Here is a 17,600-nt window from a genome sequence, read left to right as displayed (position 1 = left end):
AGTATCATAGAAGACGGAGTGTCTTTTCCAAGCCACTTGAAAACATTGCATCCAGTCATGCAGGCAGAAACATGGAAGATATGGACAGGCATTTCACAGGGGTACTTAGGATATCAGAAATCAAATTCATGAAACCAAGCCCAAAATGTAGGTACATAGAAAACAGTATTTGAAGCGAAGGTCATTTATCTCTGTAATGAATAAAAATTACAGCCAATAATTAACATAATTAAAAAAATAAAGATTTGTGAAATAGCACTGTAATAAGCACCAATTCAGCCATCAAAACCCGAAAAGGTTTGTGAAAGAAAAGAAAAAAAGAAAAAAAAAAAAAAAAAAAAAAAAAAACTCAGCAAACACCACTGAAAATAGTTATTCTTAACCAAAGAAAGTCTTCCTGTGTAATTTCGCCTCTCATCCAAAACTACTGCAAAATGAAATCATAGAAGAACCTAACGGCTACTAGAACAGTATTCAAACAAAAAGTACTGGATGAGAACCGGGGTTAGAAATATCAACTTGCTTGACATCCACATCAAATGACAACTGCAGCCATGCTAATGGTAGATTAGTGGTGGAGAACTAACTCCAGAGATCCACTGAGGCAAAGATGCAACAACAGAAACTTTGTAGCAGAGAGAGTTTGCATTAGTTAACAATCTCAGCAGCTTTCAGTTGAAGACTTTAATGTCAGAAAAGTCCACAGGAGTCACTGTACCTGCATAGATCTGAGAGGCACCACAACAATGGATGATGCCTTTTAAGACATTTTCAGAGCTATTATCCTTTTTAAATACCAATTATGGTGTCAATTTCTGCTCCAATGTGTGTTAAGAGGTTGTGAAATCATCTTGTGTCTTTTCAGATTTTAATTTATTATTGAATGCGTCAAAAATTGGCTTTTCCATTTATATTTTCTTAATTGAAAGAATTTGACTGGACAAAATGGCAGCAAAGTGACTGAAAACTCCTGTTTAAAAGCAGCTTTCTGTTTCCTGGTGACAGCTGAAAAACTGTTAGGGTCTGCAAACTGCAATGGATGTCTCATGCACAGATATTTCTAAGTAAAGTCAGCCCCACATCACACTTTTCATCCAGCTGTTGGAAGTCCAAAAAAATTGAGGGTGAGAAAAACGTAAAATCGAGAAAAAAAACAAATGGGGAGATTACAGAGCATGGCGGGAGGTTCCGTGTAAAAGTGTGGATGCTGTTTTTGCGTTAGTGGGTTAATAGTAACAACTAAGCACAAGGCAGAAGAAAGAGCCCAAGATCACCTTCTTCAGTGAGGGTCACCTCAAAACTCTCTACAAGGAAGGGAGAGAAGATAAACCCAGGTCAGTTAGAAGAAGAGTTAGAATCTCAGAGAAAACACAGAGGACAGGAAGGAAGCACACTCTACGCAATAAGCTTACAAAATCACCAGCAGAATATATAGTCAGTAAAACTTCTCCAGCCAGTTGAAAGAAAGAAAGGATGAAAAACATTTATGAAAAGCCGGTGGTGTCGAAGTGTTTGCAGTTTTATTAACGGCTCAGCGATTCTTTTTTCTAAGAAACAAGTAAAAAGTGACAGAACATCCAATTACAAGCAACAGAAATCTCAGGTTTTAACGTCGGCATGTTTTCGGGGATTCTTGAGAGTCTGTCAAGTTCGTCTCACTTCTCAAAACACTGCTCATATATTTTCTGGTGGATGGATTGCTAAAGTCACTCTGATAATAAGTATAAAATTCATTCTATAAGATAAGAAGCAACTTCATAGTACAGTCTTCCAAATGATGAAGTCCTTTTCTGCTGAGCTGTTTGTTTTGAAGCCCTGTCAGGGCCTCCAGTGGGTTGGTCCTGGTCATTTAGTTTTCACCTCGTCAACAATTAGAAATGGATTTCACATTAGGGACTGCTGTTCGGGGCCAGTCATGCAGTGGGAGTCGAGGGCCTCCGTGTTCAGCACAGCTCTAATGTGCCAGCTCACACCAGGGCTTCAGGAATTCCTCCGCTTCTCACCAGGTCACACGGGCCTCTCGGCTCAGCTCGGGGGTCGGCCATCGCAGCGATTGCTACGCACCGACTTCAGAGGCTTGACCTGCAGTGGTCATTTAACCGCTTCCACTAAATACATAGAGTAGAATTATAATAGAAGAATGTTAACTGGCCAATGTGTTGCCTACATTAATGAAGTAACCCAGATCTGGAGGGAACACGTTCCGTACTTTGTGTTCTCGGCTCGTTTTTTTTAAGCACAGTCGTCCATGAACACAAAGCTCATTCTCACGTTACCTTGTAGTAGATCCTCATTCATGCTAAATATTCACACATTGACACTAACATGAGAGCTTGTGATTGGGCTTCTTTGGCCTGCGGGTCAGCTTTACAGTGAACCTTGTTTGTTGGCACAGATGGGACCTACTAGAAAGAGGCCGGCACGACAATGCTGGTCACCCTTACCGACACGTGAAGCCAGATCGCTTGCTCTGTCTCAAGAGAGCCAGTTCACAGGGACACGCGGCCCATTTGCAAAGCCCCGCTTATCGAAAAAACAGAGCCCCAGCTGAAAGGAGCGGGAGCACCAAGCTCTGTATTCACCGCTAATTTACTGTGAAAGGAAACAAGCATCATGCAGAGAATATGGGCAAACTATTCCAACTCCCTGCCCTTCAGAAAATGCTGAAGCTGACCACCTTAAAAACTGCCAAGCCGGTCAGCTCTTGAGAACAATCAGATTTCACGTAACTTTGTGAGGAATATTACATGTGGCATCTCTTCCCGGAAGGCAAGTGGACGTTAAAGACTGACTTGCCGAATCGGAGAAGTAATCTGACTTTTTTTTTTTTCTTTTTTTTTTTTTAAGTTGTCCTTATCAAGTGGAGTGAGAGCGCGAGAGTGTGAAGAGACTCGCAGACTAAAGATCACACACAGCTCATGTGATGTGAAATGGTGGAAAATCATTTCCAGTGCTGCGGTGCTTTGAATGTTTGCCAGAGTCAATCCTGGTGTGATTAAAAAGCCCCAGAGCGAACGCTGCCTCGGTACATGAAGCACACTAAACTGTGCTGAAGAACATGAAAGTATACGAGAGTATCTTCATCTGAATATCAAAAGGGCCAATCTGGAGGATATGGTAGCCAGCTGTGTCAGTATGGCAGGCATGTCGTGAAAATGCCACAGTCCACTCCCAGGTGTGCATTTAATGATTATTCAACAATAAGCAAAGTTATTCACTACCGAGTTAACATTTGTTTTGTACAAACATTCAATCTCAAATATAAACTGCATCACGTAAATAATTAAATGAAAGCATTACGCTGAGGCTAGCATCAGGGTTGCACTTCTATGGTATGAAACTATGCTGGTGAAAAATAAAACAATTAAAAAATGATTTTTTACATGTAACATAATCTCAAAGCCTTAATGGTACAGAGCAATTAGTATGTTTTTCTTTTTTATTAAATTGTATAATGAGTTATTCCAGGTGAAGCGAAGCTGAGGGAGTAAAGAAATAGCAGCCGCATCGTTAAACCTCCTCTCTCACCTGCGTAGCGTAGAGGAGCATCCTTGTCCAGTGCAATTAGAGGAGGGTCCAGAAGTACTTTGTCATCGTTTTCCGTTACGATCCCGTGGTATGTCGTCTCGATCCATGGTTTGTGCTTATTGACTGAGAGACAGAGAGAGCAAAAGTCAGTGTCTACAAAAATTTAAAAAAAAGTCTATTTAAATAATATGGCCCGAGTTGAGATGTCCTGGTCGGCAAATAGTTTTTCTCTCACTGGAACTAGAAAGCAATTTACTTTATTTTCCTGTTCTTTTAATAATCAGATTTCCTCTGCGTTTTCTCAAGTTGCTACTTTGACTTTTATCTTTCTTCCCAATGCAGCTTGAGTGCATGTATTGTGACGTTTCATATTATCTTTAGAAGCATCACACACAGTGAAGGGATCGACCCTCAACAGGAACGGGCAAACCATGAGCCAAGCGTGAAAATCTGCTGCTCTTAACCCTCCGTTGCACATCGTTCTCCATCCAATGCGCTAATGTTATACCTTTGGATTCATCAAAACTGTACCTGAAGTCCAAGACACAGACAATACCATAATGCATATCAGTTAATGACTTTTGACAGGGGCGTCACATGAATGATAAAGGCTCTGGCTGTGACTTTCAGGCCAGTTTGTGGAGCAGCAGTGGGGCTGTGTACAGCTGTGCTAGTTGGCCTGGGAAGCATCCCAGCTGCACACAGGACGCTGTTGTAGCTGGCAGAAAAAGCTGCTGTGAGTGACATATTTGGGCTGGTTTAGTAAACAGCGTAGCAGCTCTCTTACGACCAATATGTCCTCACTCTAGAGCAGGAGGGAGAGGACGGCCTTCCACTGCTGCTGACCTGCAACGGTGAGGCTGACTCTGGCTGACAGCTCACTGTGGGTGATAGGAACACTGGACCAGGCACAATATCATATGGAGCATATGCTTATCAGGGCTGCAGACTGCAACAATTACATTATTCCTTTATGCAAGACCTATCTACAAGTAGCTCTCCTTTTAGATGAAATCATCACCACAGAGCAGAATGGGTCCAAATGTGTTTAAGTTGTCAGAAGTATGAAAGCACACATGAGGAGAGCTCAGGCAGTGATAAAATAAAGCACTAAAAGTGGGCTTTTTCTAGAACGTTTAATATGCTCAAAAAGTTGCAACAGCAACCGATGGCGAATGTCTCGATTAATGTTCTGTGTGAATCAGACAAATATATGACTTTTAGCATATAAGTTAAACATCAATTACACGCCTGGTGAGCATTTTCTCCTCTTAATTATTCTACTGCAGGACAACGTTGCACTGCTGAGCTTCTGAAATTAAAAACTCCTCAAACAAGTTTGCCATCATAAGGCCCATTTTGTTATTATTCCACCAAAAGCACTCATGAACAAAACACATTCACAACTTATTTATGCCTCAGCTGGGCAATACTTCAATATGATAATTTATCATCTTTCAATGTGATGAAATCATACATCAAAATATTGTGTGATATGCAATTAATAAGAAGTACATACTAACTCAATTAAATCGGAATTGATTAGAATTCTACTTATGGGAATACCTCAGTGTAGCAAAATCAAACTATCTGATTACTACGTATTTGTGTGCATGCATGTAAACACAGCGAGTGTGTAGCTGGACATGTTTATGTCTCACACCAGATCAACACACCGGCAAAGTTGACCACCAGCTGTAACCTTGAGCAGGTGAGCAGCTGGAGCTGTATGTTAATCTACATGTATATAGGCTGCTGCCCACGCTGCAGTGACACACAGCTGGTGTGTTACGGCGTTTCATGCTGCCTCGCCGGGTCTATTGATCTGAATTACAAACGGGTGTAAATGTACTGTAGGAATATGGGAAGCATACTTTGATTACAATATCCCTATTTAAGATTTCTGTGGCAGCATATTTCGTTCAGTAAATCGGCTGATTAGTACAATAGTTGAGAGATTAATTGATTGAAAATTAGTTGTTAGTGTCAGTTTTAATTACCACCGTGTACTAGTGGTGTAACGGACCACTGTCGATCCGTACGGATCCTCTGGGACGTTGGCAAAGAAAACAGCTGATATAATCAAACAACAAAGAGATCTGTATCTGCCAACATGGATAATCAATGAATGAAAAAAACGTGATCAGGGATCTCTAAAAGTTATATTTGCTGCCTTTTTCTTTTGTGCTGATCCGATCTGTGATCTGATCCGTGACTCAGATCTGTGTTACGATCTGAACCGTGAGTTTTATGATCCGTTGCATCACTACCGTGTACGTACTACATGTGGCGAACTCATGAATTTCATATTTTTACATTTTTTGCTCTTGCTGACATTGACGACAACTCCAAAAACTGGTCGAAGGGTATGTGAATAGAAATGCTCAATGTTACCAGCCTCATTACAAACTGAAGCACATCCTCCAGCCCACGTTTATCCAATTACTTGCACACAATGATACACTCCGAGTACAACATTCATCTCAACAAGCAGCATTACTTGAATAGACAGTGGATTCATGACTGTGCCATTCAAGCATTTGCTGATGCTGCCAAACAACAATGTTGTAGACACCTGTGCGCTCATAATGCTTCCAGAACTGTACATATGGCCTGTAGTAAATTCATATTTGTAATGTGTTTTTTAGAACAAATATTCAAAAGTCACTTTTGGCCGCCGTAATGGCATGCAATTTAGTTTATTTTAATGTCTGATAATAAAAGTGATATACTCCTCGTTTACTATACACTTGTATAAATCGCTTCTCATCAGCTAACCCTGAAAATACAAAGTACATCCAGAATGAATGGCAGACGTCTTAAGAGTTAAATCCTAATTGAAATACGTTTTGCACAGTAAAATTAAATCTGCAGCCGTGTCATGCTGCAAGAAAGCCTCAACATCAAACATTTCATCATCCGACTAATAAAAAGGAAGACGCCTTATGTTCAATAACACAATGTGTGCTACAATTATAAGAGCTTGAAGAAGAAAAACCTACAAAAGCATAAATAAATGATGAGGACGTTTTCAGGCGACTGTAAATGTCAATCTACCAAATCCAATTTCAGCGAAGCAAATGACTGTCTTTACATAATTTAGTGTAATTCTCAGTCAGTGATTAGCATACACAATCAACGAAAATGAATTACGAGCTACTTGCACAGGGCTAGTGGGATGTGTGCACAAAAGGAGTCAGTCACCCACCAAACTCATTTTTTTCCAGTGAGAAAGGTTTGTCCGAAGAAGAGAAGCCTTCAAAGTTTGTCAAAATGCAAAAAGTAAATATGTTCGTATGGCTTAATAAACATTAAATGTGCTGCAGCCTTAAATAATTGCATTATGTTACAATTCCTAGTTATAGACTTAGAGAAATGTACTGACTGTAGAGAGAACTAACGTGTCTTTGGTGAGTAAGAACGAGTTGTTTTGAATTGATCAGGCCCAATAAATCGTCATCATTGCAGAACGTCTTGTGACCTGCCGGGCCAAACTACTACAATAATCTGCTTTAGCTTCCACAAAGTCACAGTAACTGTGAGCCAGGTTACATGTGGGCCTCACATTTGACACATTTGAGTAGCTCTCAGCCTCGAGCACTAAACCAGGACCGGCACTGAATGGTACAACATCAAAGCTCCAGCAGGTTTATGCAAAACATCTCAGCTTAATCCTGACCAGTAACCACAAATGAACTAACCAAGAGGGCCGTCTGCCTGGTCTAGTTAAATGCAATTTCCCCTTAATTTAAAAAAGCACCATGTCCATTTGTATGACATTTATCTCCACTTTGACTGATGAGCAAGGACCTTGAAGTAGAGTTTTACTCTAGAAAGTGCATTTTATCCACTGTAAACAAGCAAATGCCTGCTTTGTGCTGTGAAGTCACGCAAAGTCTGACGGAAGACACTGTATCCCAACGATGGTCTGAGATTGGCCGCATAAATCAATTGAGAAACAAATAAATAAATGATGCAGATATGCTCACAGATGGCAAAAAGTGGAGCAGAAAACGTGTCAAAGATACACAAATTCAAAAGCAAACCGTTACAATCAAAGCCCCCGCTCTCGCGCTCTCTCTCTCACACACACCTCTGATGAAATGAAATCTAAAGCACGATTTTATTTAAAGCGTGAAATTCTCACATACATTGTGTGAAATTGCCAACAAGGCCCGTTTGACAAGACAGCTTCATCATCCCCCTGCAAACCTGCAGTGAATGGGAAGAACATTTGTTCTGCTGTGAAGATTTGACACAGAGCAACAAAGATATTACTTACCCAAATACAGACAGCCGTATTCTTGGAAACTGGGTGATTTATTACATACTAGCAAGAAGATAAGATGTCTATGATTATATAAGAGACTCTGCATTGTTAGGGAGGGAGTAGTGGTTTTTATCAAGAGGGGAGGCTTTATGAGTTAAGATGGAATGAGATTAGGAAAGAGGCTTTGAAATGTCTGAGGCAGTCTGAGGAGGTGGCCGCCGCTGCAGCACTGAGGATGTTTATCGAGGAAGACTGACATTTTCTTAATTTAACTTAATTAGAAAACCAATTCATCCAACGCAATGTATACTCACTACTGGCCCAATTATAACCTGCAGACTCAGCCCTTCCCTCTCATGAAAGCAGATGATTCAAGAGGAATCTCTCGACTAATAAATAGTCAACATCAAACTGATCAAGATCCCCGACATGCTGCAGCAGATGCTCGAGGAACGTTAAGTGATTGTGTGTCTTATCCACTGTAGATTGATGAAAATGTCTCGTCTAATTATCCGATACAGATGTGTGTCACATATTCTGACCATTTTTTTGGTTAATTTATAAAATGTCACAACATAGTCACACATACTCATCAGCTTTTGGACCCCACGGTGACGTCGTCAAATTACTTGTTACTACTTGATGTTTGTTCAAAAGCCCAAAGTACATCCTAAAATGTTAGACTCTGGAAACAGAGAATTTATGTTTTAAATAAAAGATAAATGAATAAATAGTGAATTATCCAAATTGTTGCAGATTTATTTTCTTTTGATCAACTAATGGATTCATTGTTTCACTTCTAATAATGTAGAACGTTGACTGTTGGTCAATGTTACGCCAAGAAAAAAGGACCGTTTAGGCTAAAGCATTCAAAACTAAAGACAAGAAGAGCACAGTGGTTCACAGTGAGAATCTGCCTCTGAAAATATAATGTCTGTATATTGAATATAACAGCTGAAAATAAAAAAATGCTTTGCAAGATGCCTTCAGGAACACACAGTAATGATGGTACATCATTAGTTCCATTTAATGCCTGCAGACTGATTGGGGAACAGTAAAGGCCAAAAATGTAAAGAAATAAAGAAAAAGAGGGCTGGCCTGATATATTTTAGATCAATCACCCAACAAGCATGCATACATTGTGGGGTTCCGGACTGGACTACAGTGTCCCGCCATCATATTTATAGCACAGAGAAGCCATTGGCTTACGTATAAATATCAGAGTTAGGATATAAATACACAGATATAATGGGCTGATGTTTGCCTCTTGCTAAATAATAAATATGAACCCGGTAGTGTCATCCCACGCTGACGATTCAATGAACCACGTCTACAAAAAAATGTTTTTATCTAAAAAAAAAATCCAACAGAAAATGACCTTTACTTTATACTGTATCCTGCACCAAACAGATTCAGCTCTAATCTAGCAGAGACAGGCAAAATAAAATAGCCTTTGAGAAATGAATGAGTCGTCAGAAGCTGCGGTCAAGCTGTTACTGTACGAGCACAGATGGCCGGCTACTGGACCCACTTACAGCCCCGACATCCGCCAACACAGTACCTAGTGTGCAATCCTGTTACGCAGCAAATATAGCCAATGACACTTAATCCTATAATGGGATGCATCTACCTCATTCACAGAGAAGGTCAAGCAAGAGGCAAACAAAGCGACGGAGGCTGCCAAATTCTTATTATGCATGTCTGATGAGAGCATGATACAATGATACGAGCAAAGGTGTTCTGCTAACACCAGGGAATCGACTTCTAAGATAAACAGAGGGAGAACTCGGGGAACAAGAGCTTTTTGGAGAGAGTTGAAACATGGCTGACATCTGACACAGGTGGACAAGGATGAAGTGCTACGTGTGACTGTGGATGCCAAGCTTTGCCGTGCCAAGCCATCTACTGATCAGCTCTATGTCTCCGTCGCCTGAACTGTGCACTCTTTTGCACCAAAGTGCACATTTTAACAGACCATTAATGCTTTCAAATAAATTGGTCATTAAAATGATGCTTAGTTGTAGCGGTGCAACGGATCATAAAACTCACGGTTCGGCTCGTAACACGGATCAGAGTCACGGATCAGCACGAAAAAAAAAAGAAAAAAAAAAGGGGAGCAAATTAAATTTTAAGAGATCCATATTTGCAGATACAGATCCCTTTGTTGTTTGATTAGTAGCTGGTCTAACACAGTCTACACAACAACGATGCAACAGTCCTGCAATACATCCTACGTTCACGGAGTTCATGATGTTCAGTTTTTGTTGAAACTGTTATTCACCTGCGTGGTTTTGGGGGGGGATGTATTTTGTGGCACTGTTGAAATGTATCGCACTATACAGAAAGGTGTTGCTGTCATTTAATAATCAATGAACATCATTTCTAGCTGCGTTTAGTTTGGAGTGAGTTTGTATCTTTAATGGATATGGTTTAAATAAAGTGTGAAAAAAATACTTGTCATGATCAATACTGCAGAAATAACATTGCAATGCTAATGGTGAGACCATATAGCCAGTAGCTATTCCCACTGCAACCTACCAAAGACATTTGGCTGAACTTAAGGCGGTAGACGACAATGCAATCAAGTCTTCTGTTACATAAAATCATTGTTGTTCATTGTGACATAGCACAGCCACTGGTTTTCCCACATGACAATGAATGGTCTCGTATGGTAACAGGCTAAATAAGCCTCGCCTCTCTTTGCATACCAACACTGTTTATCTGTTGATTTCCCCTCATATTGGATCTAAATCTGTCAACAACACCAACAATCAAAAATATAAATCTCCAACGAAAAACTGTCAAGGTTGGAAAGTTTTCTGTGGAGGCACATATTTAACAGTGCGATGCCATCTCTGACTTATTTCATGAACCCACAAAGAACGGGGTAACGCATCGACTATTCACACGAACACAAAGACAAAGCCCCTTTATGGTTGCCTCGCTGTTTCATTGAAGCCTGACCTTTACAGTCTGACCTATTAACCGTGATGAAACACTTCCTGCGGGAATGTTCGGGTCACAATAGGTCCTGCTAATCCTGAGATTCAACAGGACGCCTGAACACACTATCTTTCCGTTCACGTCACTGCTGTAATGTCTCTTCCTGGAGCAAAAAAAGCTTTGCGCGTGTCCAGCGTCTGTATAACCCTCACCACTGCCGCTGGCTCCTGGTCACCCAGGGAGAGCCAGAGAAACACAACCACAGCTCTCCAGATTGTAGCAGCATTGCTGCAGCAGATGATCCGTCTGCAGTTATCAGATGGAGCCCGATGATGCCCGAGAGCACGTTGTGTAATGACGATGGTGCAGCCAAGTGTCAGACGTGTGACGCGCTGCGGAGCTCCGCTCAGTTACTGAGCAACACTTAACACTTTAGTGCAATAATAGTTTGAGTATCTATTTGCAACCATTTTATTATCTTGTGACTCGCATGTCCTTTGAGAGCTCAGACTACATTACCACTTAAACTATCGTACCGACAGCAGACAGTGTGAACATGTTTACATAAATCACATACGGAGCAGCATGCATTTACCTTCGATTAATAATACTGAATAACCAGTCGACGCTCATTGTGCGAATGTTTGATTACCCACATTTAGGAAGAATAGCAAAACCTGCCAATCAGAGACAACATAAGTGGCTGACAGCACGGTCTCCTAGCAGAGTGTGCAGGCTGTCTTTGTTATTCTTTGAGACTAAATCAAAGGCTCTCTGTTGCCAGGATGTTTTTCATATTTGTCCCATTAGTTGCGGCAGCACACCGAGTAAAAGAGAAGGCCGAGTCTGTGCTCAGGTGGTAGTTAGACCTTGAGGTGTTTCCAGGGAGACGGCAAAAAAATAAAACACAGACGAATACGCAAAATGCACCACTTACATCTACTGCCTCTAGACCGAGTATGTGAGCAGTAGGCAGTTCCAGCTGTGGACTGATTTCTAACTACTCTGTGCTTTCGACAACAACCACAGGGCCCCTTCAGGACTTATTGATGTCAGACAGAAATATCAAACAGAGTGAGACAAACAGAAATTGCGAGTTGAAGGTATGAGGTGCCTGCAAATCTGAGTCCAAGCGCTGTCTTTAATTGTGCTGGTGAGTGGCTCTCTTAATGCCGTGGCCCGGTGGAATAATCAATGGACAATCTGCTCACGGTTTTGAAACAGTGGGCACACTTCTCTTGTTTGTCTCGCCTTAAAAAGCTTCTCAGCTTGTTGACGCAAGCCACCTCCATCACAGACAGGGGACTGTTCCAGGGACTCTAAAGAGGAAACCCAGACCTCAGGGGCCCTCACTCCCCAAACACCCTGCTCACACAGGAGAGCCTCTCAGTTTGCCTGCCAGGCAACAACATTTGTTTGTCCCCCCACGCCGTCTCAACCGGCCGACAGAACCAACACACTCTGGACGACCGTAGTGCTCCTCTGAAGAGGGGGGGGGGGGGGGGGGGTTGGGAGACACAGAGCCTTGACTGCAACTCAATCGCCTCTCTGTGTGTGTGTGTGTGTGTGTGTGTGTGTGTGTGTGTGTGTGTGTGAGAGAACGGCACAAAAGAGCCAGTGAGAGTGGAGGAGTGAGAGTGAGGCGGCTGCAACTCTGCACAGGCAGAGGGGTGCAGCTGACCTGCGGCAGGTAATGTGCTCTTTTGGTTTCTTGTTTCCCATGGAGCCGGAACCTGAATGTGGACACGCCCAAATGTGAATAGCTCTGCGGTGCCAGTTTTTCCTCCTGGAAGCAGTGGGATTTAAGAGAGGAGGTAACACAACCAGATAAACGAATCAAAGCCTGTTTGCTCTGGTTTTTTGTTACACTCACACCAATAACACAATGAGATGGCTGTTAGTTCAGAGTATTCAATTTCCATTTTGATGCTTCAAGGAAGAAAAGGATATTTTTGCTATTTCATCTCCACAAGATGCTGCTTCTGTAAAATAAATGTTAGCAGACTTTTTAACTAAATAATATCATGACATAATATGCGTAATCCTGGATATTCTGACACTTAATGGTGTTTTATTTCTAAATATTACTTTACACTTAAAGTTACAATGTATAACATCGGGACCAAGGGCTCACATGAATGTAAACTCGTTCTTAGTCGTCATCTGGCACAACTTAATATTCACAGATGAATGACCCATTCTTGACAGTTCACTGACTCCATTCAGCCAGTGGAGGCACCGATGACAGGAAAGTCACAACCGACCCAAATTGAGTCCAGTATTCTCATGGCCTGTCTTTTCCAGCACTAAGTGGCACATTACCAAATCGAAATGCTTCAACGAGTTAGCACTTTCGGGGGATTATCTCACATACACATTCTTGAGGGGCTGTAGTCGCGATCCTTCGAACAGTGACCACATTGTGACACGCTTAGTCAAGATCCCGACCCCTAAAGTCTGGGCCCAAGAGCCCTTTGTTCCTCTGAGAAATCTCTGAATAAATAATACAAAATGGAAGCGTTAACTCGTAGGAACAGGGCCTATGTGTAGGGCAAGTAAACTGTTATTCAGGGAAATACCGGGTGAAATGTTTGGCAATAGTTAAACTACTCCACAGAAGCAGTAATCAAAATTAAATCTCCAACAATGCAAAGCTCCTTCATTACCTCTCTTGATTTTCAGCAGGATATCTCTTCAAAAACAGCCAAAAGAGCGAGTGATAAGGTTTGACTGAAGGTAGTGCCTCCATGGGGCCTGTTACAAGGCTCCATTGGCACATGGATCCTGTACCAAAAGGTGTAGAGGCTTGTTGTTCCCTGAGATTGCCTGCATCGTGACAAATCTCAGAGAGATGGTCCATTTTACAACATTCTCTGATATAATTTGAATCAGTCTTTCATTATATTTAATCCAATCTTCCTCTGATTTGATACATAATTTTCTGAGCCTTACAACGTTTATTCATAAAAAAGTTTCATGTTTCATTTTGTTTTCCAATAATTGGCTGCCAATATCTTGTGGGCGTGGCATATTTGACCCCGACTGCCATAACTCTTGAATACATTGTGAAATTGCAACCAAACAAACAACAGTTTAATAGTAAAAGGCCATAACATCAGTGACAATGATTCTGCTTACTGGAGATTTTGCCCCCTTAAACAAAGCCCTAACATTCCTGGACAGACTTGAGGTATTCATCAAAAATCATAGTTGAAATAAGCCAATCAGAATTAAAATAGCAGATTTTGGGGCATTTTTTAGGTCGTTTTTAGTTGGCTCTGTGTCCAATGACTGATGATGATTAAGCCATGAATCTTGAAGTGACGAGACACTGAGAAATACGTGGAGAAGATCACTAAACATCAAGTGAAATGGGTCCTATCAATCAAAACCACCTAGAGGGGCACATCGGTGATAACAGCTGACATTTCCCTTTTTGTTTCACCAGCTGACAAAAGCCCCGACATGTTCAAAGTTAAACATCTGAAACTGAACACGTTTTCTGTCATTAGCCATCATCCTGTTGATGTCTAGCGATGTTAGTTCTGAGGAGAAACAAGTCTGTGAACTGGCGCTGAACGATGGCCTACAACAGTGTTACAAGAGCTGCATGGGAGAGTCGAACAATGTAGTCATTGTCAGCCGTGTGCATCCACATAGTTCCTGATTCCCATAACATAGCACGATGGCTTACGTCACACAGATTGTTGGGCGCTAAAAGGTTTGGCGTCAACAAAATAGAAAATGTGAGCATATTTATTCCCCCCAGGGTCAACTCGGTCCCTGATGGCGGTCATCTTAAGTTTTGCTTTCTGGAACCCTCTTACAGGTCCCTGATCGGTCCCTCTCAATAGACCCATTTTGGATGAGAGTTTCATAAGACAGGAAGGAGGTTTTTGAAGGCCGATATCAGTAAAGTGTGTGTGTGTGTGTGAGAGAAGCTGCTGCAGCTGATGGCAACTTGTACGACTGGAAAAGCCTGCGAATAAGCATTTAAACAACAGCTGAATTCATTAGTAAATTTATAAATGAATTGATGAAATGATCATAATCATTTAAAGAATTTTTTATATAAAGACAAAAAAAACAAACAAAAAAAACAAAAAACAGTATAGAGCCATTTCTGGTATAAATAAAGAAAATGTGTAAAATATTGTCCTGCATGTCTATGTATTCATATGTGATATAAATATTCATAAAATAAACAGAATATTTAACGAGGCTGTGATCAGAGAGGAACCTCAGAAGTGTAACAATTTAAAAAGAAAAATATTGACCCGATACTTTGCTCTAACCGCAACCGACATGTAATTTTCAGTGGATCAATAGAAGGCTTCTCCAAAGAATGTAAGACGAGGAAGAGTGGGAGAGAATGCTTGCACCCGACCTGTAATATGTACTTCTTTCCTGCAATGTGAGAAGAACGCATATGTTAACTCAGCGCCACACAAAGCAGGGCGTCCAATTTGTTCAACTAGAATTACTTAATTCGATGATGAATGGGCCAAGAAACTTCCCAGCAGTCAGCTTTTCCTTTGTCTGGCTGTGTGTGTGCACAGCGGAAGCTCGTGCATTTCAGCCGACCTCATGTTTGACTCCAGAGCAGGAAGACACACAGCAGCTGCTCATTAAAGAAAAAGAAAGACTTACAAGTACGAGACCTGGAAAACAAGTGTCAAAATCCATGATGGACAAGATGAGAAACTCCAGGAGAAGAAACATTAAGAGCGGTGGACAACACTAAAGAGTTAAAAAGCCTAAAATGCTGCGAGGCTTCAACAGGCCTGCCACAGAAGATATGCGTTTGCACCAGTTTTACACACACACTGACATTTCCTTGCTGGCGGTGTAATGAATCATATAGTCGAGGTAAGAATTTTGATGTGTATCAAAAACATTTTTTTTTTATTTTTTCAACAGATCCTTCAAGGTTTGTTATCGCCACGAGATCAACATCTCTTACGTAAAGAAAAATTCACCTGAATGTGCCACCGCTCAGTCTGTTCTCTAGTGATAAAATCAAACAATTTAGACATCTAAACTATAGATTACTCAAGAACAAGAACGACTGAGGGAAAAACCAGAGGTTTCCTCATCAGCTACAAGGAGTAATAAATAAAAAAAACAACAACAACAAGCCATGAAAACACAAAGCTGGACTGCAGGTGACAAGAAGTGGTGCACAAATCAAGCGAGCGACCTTTGGTTAATAAAAGATAAGCTCTCGCCAAGATGCTGATTTCACAGGTCTGCTGTGCTGATAAGAACAGGGCAGTAAGCAGGTGCGCTTCACAAAAACACACTTGGCTACAACATGAAACGCTAAACTCACACACCACTAGGACTAACTGCTGAAGGCCTTATTTCCTTTTGTTTGATGAGAAATGAAGTTACTGCTTTACAAACGTTAACCTCCCAGAGCTGTGCACTACAAGAAAAAACATGGCTGGATTTGAAACCCTCTTTTTATGGGTATGTATAATCCCTAAAATCCCTGTTCGTAGAGAATAAAACGGGGTGTAACATTAAAAGAAGACAACACACACACACACACACACTGGCCTCCAGCCACAGTGACCGCCCAGGCATGCTGATACAGCTAGTGACTAATATATGCACCTCTACACACCCTGAAACAGGAAGCTCACACCAGGGAGTCAGTGGATTGAGTTTTACGTGAAAACATAGTCTATAAATCCACGCAGTGAGGGTGTTCATGTCTGAGCTGGAGGAGGACCGCCCTGCAGCGCAGCAAGAAAGAGAGAGAGAGAGAGAGAGAGAGAGAGAGAGAGAGAGAGAGAGAGAGAGAGATTCTGGTCTTTCTAAAGTCTCTGATCATAAGTAGGCCCGGGCCTACTGAGGGCTGTCTACTTAAGCCTGTGATCCCAGCACATACATTATTAAATCCAACGACATAACAGGGGCTCGTGAGGAGGATCTGCAATGCGTAGCCAACCAAGCTCCGTCCACAAGGTTGCCAAACCAAGCATTAGGCATACTAACTGAAGTAAAGAAAACATGTGCGGTTTATTATCACTGCATCTAAGAAAATAAAAGGAAGGGAGGGAGGGGGGGGATCATCACTCGCCCGAATTCAGATGCACTCAAATATATTTTAAATACGAGATGAGCACAGAGTGCATTAGACACGAGTAAAACAAATCTTACAAACTCTGCAGAACGTGAGACTAAATGAAAATGATAAAAATCGAGTAGAAGAAACCAGTGCCCAAAATAGACTGAACGCAGATGACAGAAGGGGGTCGTTTCGTGGCCTTGATATTATCTCCAAAGTAGCCTGCTTCGTTTTTAACGCGTAATGATGAAAGATTACGCACAGATAATCACTGTCGTTAGAATATTGTGCATGATTTGGAGTATTTAAATGGGTGCAGTATCTCGGGATGCACTTGCTCCACCACATCCATCCGGCTCCAGAGCGGACCATCCCTGAACAGGTTACCGAACATCCCTCAGGACGCACAGCCTCGCCAACGTTGCTTTTAACACCGTGCGTCTGGGAACGTGTCCAAAGCACAAAGAAACCTGTCCGACACGCACAGGCGAGACACAACACAACGGGGTATAAATCCCATCTTAGTTACCTTTAGCTGCCTCCACCGCACATAATAGTCCGAGGACCACTCCGACAGCGGATGCAAATTGTGTATTCCCTCGGAACCGCATCCCGACTTGGAGTTCAACCGACCGGCGAAGTAAAAAAAAAAAAAAAACCTTCTTCTTCCCCCCGTCAGTCAGGCGGAATGTTTCTCCAACAATAGAATAAAATCCAGAAGATGAGTGTCTGTTACCACGGTAGCTCTAAGATGGCCGTCGACGCCGCCGCCGCTCTGCTGTG

General features: G+C 41.7%; 1 protein-coding gene across 4 annotated transcripts in view; it reads right to left on the bottom strand.

Annotated features, from left to right (window-relative positions):
* clstn1 (calsyntenin 1) overlaps nucleotides 1-17,600 on the bottom strand; it is a 35,207-nt gene extending 17,607 nt beyond the window's left edge. For 2 of the 4 annotated variants that reach the window (XM_031844651.1, XM_031844654.1), the window contains exons 1-3: nucleotides 17,347-17,600; nucleotides 3,529-3,651; nucleotides 1,275-1,304 (exon numbers count right to left, since the gene is read on the bottom strand). In XM_031844651.1, the coding sequence (XP_031700511.1) occupies nucleotides 1,275-1,304; nucleotides 3,529-3,651; nucleotides 17,347-17,428 (235 nt within the window). In that variant the 5' untranslated portion in view covers nucleotides 17,429-17,600. The remainder of the gene's footprint in view (nucleotides 1-1,274; nucleotides 1,305-3,528; nucleotides 3,652-17,346) is intronic. The other 2 variants (XM_031844655.1, XM_031844653.1) reach the window with 2 other exon arrangements.

The sequence above is a fragment of the Anarrhichthys ocellatus genome, unplaced genomic scaffold (genome assembly GCF_004355925.1).
Source record: "Anarrhichthys ocellatus isolate YVR2014 unplaced genomic scaffold, GSC_Weel_1.0 scaffold5, whole genome shotgun sequence".
Lineage (NCBI taxonomy): Eukaryota > Metazoa > Chordata > Actinopteri > Perciformes > Anarhichadidae > Anarrhichthys > Anarrhichthys ocellatus.
This window is presented reverse-complemented; position numbering and strand designations above follow the sequence as displayed.